This window comes from Microtus ochrogaster (genome assembly GCF_000317375.1).
Source record: "Microtus ochrogaster isolate Prairie Vole_2 chromosome 6 unlocalized genomic scaffold, MicOch1.0 chr6_random_2, whole genome shotgun sequence".
In the NCBI taxonomy this organism is placed as follows: domain Eukaryota; kingdom Metazoa; phylum Chordata; class Mammalia; order Rodentia; family Cricetidae; genus Microtus; species Microtus ochrogaster.
This window is the reverse complement of record NW_004949095.1, coordinates 4792730-4804192: the sequence shown is the minus strand read 5'-3', so window position 1 is coordinate 4804192 and position 11463 is coordinate 4792730. Positions and strand designations below refer to the sequence as shown.

General features: G+C 49.3%; 1 protein-coding gene across 1 annotated transcript in view; it reads left to right on the top strand.

Annotated features, from left to right (window-relative positions):
* Positions 1–11463, top strand: part of Qsox1 (quiescin sulfhydryl oxidase 1) — a 44937-nt gene that overhangs the window by 25727 nt on the left and 7747 nt on the right. Inside the window, exons 5-8 of the mRNA XM_026787618.1 lie at positions 1050–1140; positions 4962–5104; positions 6658–6792; positions 9701–9830. Coding sequence (XP_026643419.1) covers positions 1050–1140; positions 4962–5104; positions 6658–6792; positions 9701–9830 — 499 coding nt within the window. The remainder of the gene's footprint in view (positions 1–1049; positions 1141–4961; positions 5105–6657; positions 6793–9700; positions 9831–11463) is intronic.

Here is an 11463-nt window from a genome sequence, read left to right as displayed (position 1 = left end):
GTTGTGAGGTCGCTGGGTTCTGGTGGTTTCATGTTGTTTTTCAGATTGTTGGGTGAATTCTTGCATTGGCGCCTGCCCATCGTTTCTTCCGAATGCTCCCCTATGGATCTTCTTTTACAGGATCAGGTCTTCTTGCCCACTGATGTACCTTCCCAGTGATGTCACTCTCCAGTGATGTTTCTCCCCAATGATGTCTCTCCTGGTGCCCAGATCAAAACTCTGTGCTGCTTGGGTAGCTCGCAAACAAAGGGCCCACCCTGTTTGCTGCAGGCAGGCTATGGAGACAAAGGAACTACCGCCCTCCCCTTTGCCCTCCCGATTCGGGTTCGGTCCCAGCGCCTGAGCAGGCTGAGCTGGGAGGTGCTATGCCGCCAAAGAGGGAAGGGAGCGAGGGAGACAGGGGGTGGGGGGTTCTGGATGTAAGCTGGAAGGGATAGGAAGAGAGAGGAGGTATAGGGCAGTATAGGCCCTGCAGGATGGTTCTTAATCATTTCTATCCAAGAAGGCTGGGCCTCATTCTCCTCACCTTGAGCAGAAGAGGTTGGATTCATTGGCTTCTACATTCTCCAGACCTAGGACTCTAGGTCATTGCTTCCCTGTTCAGAAAGGAAAGCGTTGCTCTCCCACTGGTCATGACTTGCCGTGGACCAGGGCTTGCGTTTAATGGGTTCTAATCACCAGTCTTTTAGGGAACCAGTAAAACCGTCTTCAGTAAGCTTGGGCCTTACACAGAACGTGGAGACAGCTGGTCTGCCAGCATCCCCACCACTTCTCCCCAGCCTGCCTCCTGTTTACTCCTGACTCCTAAAAGGGACAGAACGAAAAATATAAGGCAATAAAACCCAAGGTGGGTCAAATGAGAAGATTAGGTAGCATGAGTGGCATCCTCTGAGACTGAAGGTTTGGTGTCCTTCCATTGTGGGCTGGCAGAGGGAGGCCGCAGGGTTATGGTGTTCTGCATTGGAAGTCCTGCAGCCTTGGGGGTCTTCACCTCATTTCCACGGGCTACCGGGCTATGGAGAAAAAGTGACCCCATTCATCTCTTACAGGATGAAGGAGATCAAAGAATTCTTTGCAAAAAATAACACAGAGTACCTGGCCCTGATCTTTGAAGACAAAAACTCCTACGTGGGCAGAGAGGTGAGCTGCTCAGCCTCCCTGAGTCTCGAAGAGTCCCTGGAGCAGACAGCTGGTCCTTGTACACCTGTTAGCTAGGCACTGCCTGACCCCTGCTGGGGCATATGGGAAGTGTAGCTACCTTTCCACTTGAAAAGTTAGTGTCTGTTCTCTCCTCTCTCTCTCTCTCTGAAACTAAAAGTAGTACCTGCTGTTTATTGAATCTAGGACTAGATACCAACACATATCTGCTAATCCCTAAACTTCAGAAAGCGGGATAATATGTCTGGGATCACACAGCTAGTAATGTGGAAGAGGGTAGTTTGACTCAAAACCTGTGTTGTTCCTTCTCTGCCCTAACTTCATAGAATTGTGGTTAAAGGGGGGAGGGGAGAGAGGAAAGCAGATACATGAGAATTAACCTGGTCCTTCCTGAGGAAACTGGATCCTTGGCCAGCAGTGCAGACTGCACTTCTCCATCAGTTCAAGGAATATTTTTGGTCAAGTTGCCCAACTTTTTCTGAGCCTTATTCCTAGCTATTGAATAGAAGTAGCTATGTTTAGTCATATTAGAAAGCTCAGTAAGGCAATTTAGATAAAGAGCTTGAATGAGTGGCCAGCTTGCAGAGGGACTTTATAAAGATTCACCTCTTCACCTGCCATAGAGAGCACCCACTATGGTGCTGGTTCACGGACTTACCACAGATGGCTTGGGAGCCTTTCTTAGTGCCAGGTGGGTGTGCCAAGACCAAACTGGGAGAAGAAACCTGAGGGGGTGATCTTAGATACTGCTGTCTACAGGACAGTTTTCCTTGCTGATGACGTCTGGGACCTTTCAGCTCTTCAGAGTGTAGTTAGGGGAACTGCCAGCAGTTCTCTTAGAGTGCCTGGCCGTCCGGGGTCCCTATCTGTGTCTTGGTGAGGCCTGTCAAACACAGGTGGTTGACAGATGTTGATTAGAATCAGTTCTCCCTTCACCGCACATAACATCACTCAGTTCTACACTGTGCTTCCTCAGCTACAAAACAGGACTGTTTACTATTACTGTCTGTTCTGCTTACAGAATAGCATTGGGTTTGATTTGGTTTTGTTGAGACAGAGCTCCACATAATTCAGGCAGACCTATGACTCACTAGGTCACTGAGACTGGCCTTGTCTTGGTCAGTGTTCTATTGCTGTGAAGAGACACCATGATCACAGCAACTCTTATAAACGAAAGCATTTAATTGGGGCTGGCTTACAGTACAGAAGTTTAGTCCATTGTCATCATAGCAGGGACATGGCTGCATGCAGGCAGACAGGGTAGTGGTGAAGTAACAAAGAATTCTATATCCTGATCCACAGGCAGCAGGAAGACAGAGCCCTGGGCCTGGCTTGGACTTTTGAAACCTCAAATCTCCCTCACTGCCCCCTCCACTTCTTCCAACAAGGCCACACCTCCTAAACCTTTTAAATAATGCCACTCCTTAAGCATTTAAATATATGAACCTATGGGGACCATTCTTATTCAGACCACCACATTCCACTCCACACCCTGGCCCTCATGGGCTTATTGCCATATCATAATGTGAAGATGCATTCAGTCCAACTTCAGAAGTCCCCATAGTCTCAACACTGTTTAAAAGTCTGAAGGTCAAAGTCTCTTCTGAGACTCATGGCAGTCTCTTAACTGTAACCCCCTGTAGAACCAAAATAAAAAAGCAGATTACATGCTTCCAACATACAATGGCACAGGATATACATTACCATTCCAAAAGAGAGGAAAAGGAGCATAGTGAGGAAAAGGAGCAGAGTGAGGAAATACTGGACCAAACAAGACTGAAAACCATCAGGGAAAACTCCAAACTCCACTCTTCATGTCTGATATCAAATTGCTCTTCAGATCGCCACTCCTTTTACCTGTGTTGACTGAAACCACTTCTCTCTCTTGGGCTGTTCCACTCCCTGTTCGCAGCTCTCCTTGGCAGGTCTCCCGTGACTCTTGGCAACCCCAACATCCTGGGATCTCTTGAAGGCACCCCAGGCTTCAGCTTCACAGCTTCAGGAAATCGTCTCTCTGGGCCTCCATACAAGGACTCTGCTGACACACCTGGCCTCAGAGGCTTTCCTTAGCTGTGGAGAGAGTCCACACAGCCCATTTCTTATGTCCTCGACTCTGAAGCTGCCCTTCTGCTGTTTGCTGGGCTTGGAACCCACCCCCTCCTTCAGTCACAGCTTCACAGCTTTCTGATTCCATGGTTTCCTTAGCTGCTTCAGCTCTCACTCAGCTGGACCTTTTCAGAAGCTTAGCTGGATGGGGCCTGGCCTGAGGCCATTCCCTTTATTCTTTTTTTTTCTTAAGTCCAGCTTTTCTTTAATCTCCTTGAGCAAAGGACTTAGCTCCATTACACTTCCTGGTTGCTCCTTCTCTCCTCAAACTGTATGTTTTATATTTTTTCCTTGCTCAGCTTGTTCTTTTTTATTATACATGGACTGAGAGTGACCCTTAACAGCCACACGTCAGAGTCACTACCAGCTTGTCTTGAAATCTCCTCTGCCAGTCATTAACCCAAAACTCTTATTTAGCCTCAGGTCGATTCTTTGGACAAGGGCAGAAAACAGCCACATTGTTTGCCAACATTTCACAAGAACAGTTCTAGGACACTTACTCATATTCTTCTCTGAACCCTCTTGTGCTGGGCCATCATAACCTACATTGCTTTCGGCCCCACTGCCTTCCACATCCCTACTAGTGTAGTATGGCCCATTAAGCCTTGCTTATTGTGTTTGGCTGCTTTCCTAATCCAAAGTCCCATTTTGCCAACAAGCAACAGGGTCAGGTCTGTCATAGCATAGTGCCCTGCTCCCTGGTACCAACTGGACCACTACAGGCCTTGAACTCATGCTGGGATGACAGGTATGTCCCACCATGTCCTGGTGTGTATGTTCACACAGGCATCTGCATGCCACAGTGCACATGTGGAAGTCAGAAGGGAACCTCAGACGTCAGTCCTTACCTTCCAGTGTACTTGAGGCAGGGTCTCTCGTTCACTACTGTATGTGCCAGACTAGCTGGCCTGTGTGCTTCTGTGGCTTTTCCTGTCTTCATCTCCATTTCCCCATAGGCATAGGATTACAGATGCCTGCTACCACCCCCTCTTTTACATGAGTTCTGGGCATCTGAAGTCCAGTCCATCTACCCAGCTTAAATTATATATTTTTAATAAATAACATATATGTCTACCACGTGCTGGCCATTATTACAAGCATTTTAATGAGTTTAGTCAGTGCAATCTTCATAACAGCCCTCGAAGATTTCTGTTTGTTACTGTTGTCATCATTATCATTCTGCAGGTAAGGAGGTCGAGTCAAGGGCAGATTGGTCCTGTAGCATCAGGACGCACCTGCTGCAGCTGTGGTGTGAAGGCCTGACAGGCTATTGTCCCAGTGTTATTCTGAAGATTAATGTGGCATTCTAATACATAGTGTAGTACATAACAGGAGATACTGTTTTTCGTTATTTCTCCCTAAAAACAAAAGGACTGTGTCTGATCAATATAGTTTTTCTAACCTAGGATACATATATAAAGCTTTATACATGTAAGAATAAAAATAAACAGCATTTTACCCTGTTCATTTGGTACTGCCACAGGACATTGCACAGTTCCAAGGCCCTTATCTTTGGTGGTGTTTAGTAGTTATAATCTCAGGGTTGTATGAGCTTTCTCACAGTGATCTTCTTGGCAAGGTTTAAGTCTAGATAGAATACAGCTGCTAGCTGCTACCTACTACCTGCTGAGGAGCAGTCCTGGTACTCAGGCTCTCTATCCGCTAGGTAAGCCCCCCACATCCTGCTGTCTCCCCAGGTAGCTCTGGACCTCTCCCAACGCCGTGTACCAGTACGCAGGGTCTTAAATACAGAGAGCGACGTGGTGAGCAAGTTTGATGTCACTGACTTTCCCTCATGCTACCTGCTATTTCGGAATGGCTCTATCTCCAGAGTGCCTGTGTAAGTGTGATATCGTCCTATCTCTCCTCCCACCCCATCTATTCATTCTTCCCGCCTAGAGATGTCACTAGGAAGAACAGGCAAACAGGAGAAGCAGATGTCTGGTCCTCGGTGTGAGACAAGGCCTCCAACCTTGCAGCTTAGGGTTTCTGCCTTCACCCCGAATGCTTCTAAGGCATCCACACCACTCCCTAGCCATGACACCCATCCCCTCTGTCCACAGAGGAGTTCACTGACAGGGTGCAGACCTGGCAAGGACTCAGACATGCTGGACCTTCCCTCCCTTTCCTTTTCTAATTGCAGAAAAGTTCATTAGGAGCCAGACAATAGCCCATTCCAAAATGTCAGGAGAAAACAATCAAGCCAGCCTCAGCTGCTCTGTCAGACTCCTGCTGCCGACTGGCCTGTTAAATGGCAGCAGATGGTGCCTTGGTGCCCTCTGTAGGCAGATGATTGATGTCAGCCTGGCCCTGCAGGCAGAAATTCAGGGGGCCAAAGAGCGCAAGGCTACCCTAGCCACCCAGAAATCTGCTTCTTGCGGCCGTTAGTACCAGCCCTACACTGAGGCTAAGCTAGGCAGCCTCTTGCTATTGCCATAGCCTAGGTCACCAGTGTCCTGAGGCAGGCCTCTAGAGTCCAGAAGCAGGATGCTCATAAGGGGAATGTTAGTTCCTGGGCAGGCCCAGAGAGTGCCAGTCCTAGAGGCGAGAGGAGGCATTGTTTCCTCACTTGAGGTTGGTGAAGGAGAAAATTGTTTGTGACGATGCTGCTCCTGGGCCATCTGCTCGTTGATAGACACTGAGCTGGGGTGGCATAGCAGGGAAGCCACGCTTACTGATGCTGGCTCCCGTAGGACATCCTGTCACTGATGCTTATCGTGGCCAGACCTTTTTGAGGAGATATTTCCTACCCTTAAGACTCCAGTATTAGGAGAGAGAAATCAAGAAGATTTGGACAAACCTGGTTCTCTGCTATTGATATTATTTTTAAAATTACATGCCAAACTCTGAATTCCTTGGGGAGTAATGTCACCTTGTGATGTCCTGGAACACATTTGTGGGAGGGTGACTGCCTTGAGACCAGTCATCTTTTAGCCTGTAGGGAAGACAGTCAAACCCAGCGATTCCTGTCATGGGCAGAAGTTGGTAGATTTTTGTCTTTGTGGTGAGGGGGACCCAACTCAGAACTTGCACAAGCTAGGTAGGTAACAGCTCTTCTGATGAACTGTATCTCCAGTTCTCTTTGGCAGAATGGATGCTGTTCCCAGTGGAGCCCACCTGCCTAAAGACCATGGCCAAGTAATTCTCAGGCCCAGTTGCTTTTTCAGTTAGGAGTTCCACATCTGGCTGATATAAAAGGGTTTCCATAGCATGGACAGTGAATGGATGAGTTAAAGTAAGACCTAAGGGGCCAAAAACAAGATGAGAACAAGTTTAGATCGAATTTCTTGCTAAGCCTTGCTATTGGAGGGCCCACTCTCTTTACGCTCCTGACACTGGCCAGCTGTGCAATTGTCCCTTTGTACTTACTGCTTCCCTTTGCTTTCTTCCCAGGCTGATGGAGTCCAGGCCTTTCTATACATCCTACCTGCGGGGACTGTCTGGACCAACCAGGGAGGCTCCCCCGACCACAGCTGCGCCAGTCTCTGCTGAAAACATAGCTCCCACAGTGTGGAAGCTTGCAGACCAGTAAGGGCACCGGCTTCTCACGTCCATCCCTCCTCCTACCTCTTCTCTGGCCACGGTCACATCCCCTCCACAAGCACTGTTCCTGTCACAGGGATAGCCTACATCTGTCCCTGCATGACTGGCCTTGGGTCTTGACTGGGAACTCAACCCAAGATTTGAATATGCTAGAAACTCTCCCATTGAACTGCATCCCAAGCTGAGTAACGCCCTGCTGCAGACTAGGCCTTTGGGGGTCCCCGACTGCTGACCATGCTCAGGAATCTTGCTGTGGCCTCTCCTGTGTGCCAGGGCCTCAGTGCCAGATGCGGGTTTGCCAAACAAAAGTTGCACGTTATTCCTCATAATTGAAGGAATGCTGGCTATTGCTCTCATTGCATAAGCTCAACTTTACACAAAAGCAAGTAGAAGTCAGGTGTGGGCTGGACACGTGTAAGGCCAGTACCTAGGAGGCCACAGCGGCAGGACTGTGAATTCCAGGGAGAAGTCAAGAGTGTGAACGAGAAAAAGGCAAGGAGGGAGGGAAGGGAAAGGAGAAGTCGAATCAGTGTGGAGGGTTACTAGGAGGGTCTTCACTAATTTCTGTCCTGAGCAATTGTTTCGTCAGGGCCACGCACGTGCTAGACCACTGTGGGTTCCAATTTGTCTAGTGGAGTATGAGACCCGAAGTCTGGCATCTGTGTGCACATCAGCTCTGAAAGAGACAAACTGCTGCCCATGCTTCCCCCCATGCCCTTCTGCTGTACTGGTTCTCCAGCCTTAGTGAGTTGCCTAGCTTTTCACTCTTGCAGAGGACCAGCTTTTTTAGAGCAGTGTGTGAGTGCACTGCCCATCTGGTTTTCTGCTCCTACGCAATTTTTGCTTAGAGCAAAATGAAGCTCAACACGTTTGCATGAGACACAGGCAGTCACTATGCTAGCCTTGATGGCTGGCTTTGCTGACTACACAGGGCTGATGCCGTCTCTGCTCATAGACTTTATAGTCCCCTTCAAAGCATCCCTTCTAGAAAGTCACCCCACTGCATCTGAATGCTACGAGTATCAGGGAGTCTGCTGCCTTTTCAGGTATCCTTGTCTGTGCACAGTGTTAAGTGTGAAAGAACTGCTATGAGGCTCCTGGGCTTCACTTTTATAGTAAACACCATGATGCTGTCCACGGAGATGGAGACCTCTTGCTTAGTACGTACCCAACTGTGTACTAAGCAAGGATGTCTGACCAAGCAGCTCAGTGCTGGTTCAAAAGGATAGCCTATAAGTAGGGGATGCACAGAGAACCGGGAGAAAGATCCAGAAAGGATCTCACATCCTAGCTAATAGCAGACTTTATAGGTGAAGTGCAGTGGAAAGAGTAAACCCAGTGATAAGGAAATGAACGTATGAGGTGACACTGAATACCTGGGAGGTGGCTCAGTGGGTAAAGTTCTTGTGCAAAAGATGAGCCTGGAGTTCAAATCACTGGCACCATGTGAATGCTGGATCTAGTGACTAGCTCTAACCCGAGCACTGAGGTGTGCAGACAGGCAGATCTCAGGCTTTATAGACAGCCAGTCTAGCTGAAGTGGTGAACTCGAAGTTGAGTGTGGGGATCCTGTTTCCACAAATAAAGTGGAGAAGCAATTGAGGAAGATGTCCCAATGCTAGCCTCTTGTCTCCACGTGCAGCCACAACTGCACACATATGCACACGTGTGTACACTACACACCCATGCCTGCACACAAAGGTGTCATTGACCATTTTTTATTCAGATTATCCAAATTGCTGTAAGAGCTATACCAAGATCTGTGCTTGCCAGCATCTTACATCATCTCATTCTATCATAAGGCCACTTCTTAAGGTTTTATTTTTATTATTTATACGTGTGTGTGTGTGTGTGTGTGTGTGTGTGTGTGTGTGTGTGTCATACCCAGAAGAGGTGATCAGATTCCTTGGAGCTGGAGTTTCAGGAGGTTGTGAACCACCTGGTGTGGGTGCCAGGAACTGATATAAGGTTCTCTGAAGAGCAGTACAGTCTCTTAACTGCTAAGCTCTCTCTCCAGACCAATGAGGTCACTTCTTGAGGCAGAACATCAGAATAGCGAGGTAGGTGAACTGAGGCCAGAGGACACCACAGTGGAGATTTTGCCTGAGAGTGAAGTGTGAGTAGAGTCGCTGCCCATCTTGGTAGCTGACCTTGTTGGCTCTGTATCTTCAAGAGGCAGAATGATTTGTTAGTTCTACAGGTGAAATAACCCATGGAATAGGAATTACCTAAGCTCAGAAAACTAGCTTACCATTATGCTGAGGCCAGAGCCCCGGTGTCAGGAGGCAGAGGTCGGGAAGTAGCCAACATTCAATGCCGTTCCCAGCAGTACCTGAGCTGACCCCATAGAAGCATGGTGGACCTGGGATGGCACAGCTAGCTGGAGAGGTAGAAGACCTGACAGGTCTAGAAGCGGTATGCATACGAGCCCTGAAAGAAGTAGAGAACCTGTTTTCTTTCCTGTCTCTCTGCTATCACTGCTCCTAGCCTTGGTGGGTAGCTAAACTCCAGGCCTTTCCCTTTCCCTGTGCGAGCCTGTGTATATGCAGTCAGGCTGTTTGTCTGCCCCTAAGGGTTTTTTGCTCAAAACAGAATGAGCCTGGTTCATGAGTTACAGAAGGGGCTAGCTCTGGACCTGGAGAGAAGGCCCTACCCACCTGCACCAAGCTGGTTTCCACCTGTTTTCAGTCAGCAACCTACCTGTGAGCCGTGTGTTATGTCTGTTATACAGATGGGGGATGGAGACCTAGAAAGGTCATTCATCTAAGGTGCTCAGCAAATCGCTGCCAGAGCCAAGTCTATGCACTTCTGTGACACTGGGAGTGCCCCTCTTCATTCCTTTGAGCGCCTGCGCTGTTAATGCTCCTTCTCTTCTCCTTCCTCTTGTCCTCAGCTCCAAGATCTACATGGCCGACCTGGAATCCTCTCTACATTACATCCTGCGTGTAGAAGTGGGAAAGTTCTCAGTTCTGGAGGGACATCGCCTGATGGCCCTGAAAAAGTTTGTGGCAGTATTGGCCAAGGTGAGCAGGGCCACACCTTCCTTTGTCCCTGTATTTCACCATGTAATTAGTGTGTGTGTGTATCTACCATATACCACACCAGCCCCTTCTTGAGGAACTCAGGTCTGACTGGACACCTGGACCCATAGCTGTCCAGGCCCCCATAGGCTGCTGCCCTCCTCTCATAACCATATTCTGTACCAGCTCCACATTGCCAGAGACCATGCAACCCTGTAGAGGAGAGGAGAGAGAGACACGGGGCCAGATAGCCCAATACCTGGGAATATGCCAGCCATCCAGTGACTTACTCTGCCTTCTTATCTGAGTTCTCCACTTCAGTCAAGCCCCAGTCTGTGGTTCCTCACTCCCTGCCATGGTGACTGGGGAAGTGGACTCTGGGCCACCAGAGTGAAAGAGGGTGCTTTCTGCACTCTGTCTGTCTTCTCAGTCTAGCCCAGATCCACAGTGCTAACCCTGCTCTGTACTCCCTGGCTTCTTGGAAAGGCAGCTGCTCCCTGCGGTGAAGCCCCTGGTTGTCAAAGACCTGATGCCTGGCAGCATTTAATCTCCTCACCTGCTTTGCAGAGTGATGGCCCTGCCATTTAAGGGGCCCAGGGGCTTAAGTAACTTGACATAGTCAGCAGGACCAGACCCAAGGCCTGAGGCGTTGCCATACAGAGCTGCCTTTCCCTTTCCTCCCCATCCGGCTTCCCTTCCTCGCCAGCCTGCCCTGCTTCACTGCTGAGTCAGGATTGCCTGTCCCCTGGGCCTGCTTGCTGACTCAGCCTCCCTCAGTCCCAGCAGATCTGAGCCCGCCCTTCCCAGGTCTCTGGGAACCTCCTGGTTTCTCCCTACCTCACCCATTCTGCTGCCATCCCAACCCTGGCTTGGTGGCCTGTGTGTCCGTACACAGAGGACCTGTGAGAAATGCTGCAGGCAAGGCGGAGTCATTCCCATGGTGGAGAATTTGTGTGAGCATTGAGAGGGAACAAATCTAGAACAATCCTCTGTACTGTTCTTCTACCACTGAAGTGAGGGAACTCGAGGGAACAAATCTAGAACAATCCTCTGTACTGTTCTTCTACCACTGAAGTGAGGGAACTCTGTGTGCTCCTTACCCCTGCAGACCTCAGTGAGGACACCCAGCCCAGGACAGTCCACTCCAAAGGAGGCCTCTGAAGCAGTAGTTTCTCCCATGCTGCCTGTGTCTGTTCGCGGCTGCAGGCCATCTGGTATTTAGTTTGTGCTGTGTGAGGTTGATGTGAGAGGAGACACAGAAAATACCCACATTGGATAGAGGCCTGAACAGCACATTCCCAGTGGGGCAGGAGATGGTATGGAGGAGGTGGCCCTTTAGCCTGAAGCCAGGTCTCTCAGAAAAGGCAGAATGGCAATGGCGTTGAAGCAGAGGACTGAGGGAAGCCAGCTGTACGGATGTCCCACAGGGGGAGCAGTGTGAGCTGGGACACAGGTGGAGAGACCCATTTAACCTTTGCCTGCAAGACTGTCGTGTTCTGCCCTTCTTTGCTGGGGGCTTCTTTCCTGAAGAATAAGAGTCAAAGCTGTTCTCTTTCCTTGAGCTCTAGCAGGCTACTGTACAGTGCACTGGGGGGTACTCACACCGACTGTACAGTGCACTGGGGGTACTCACACC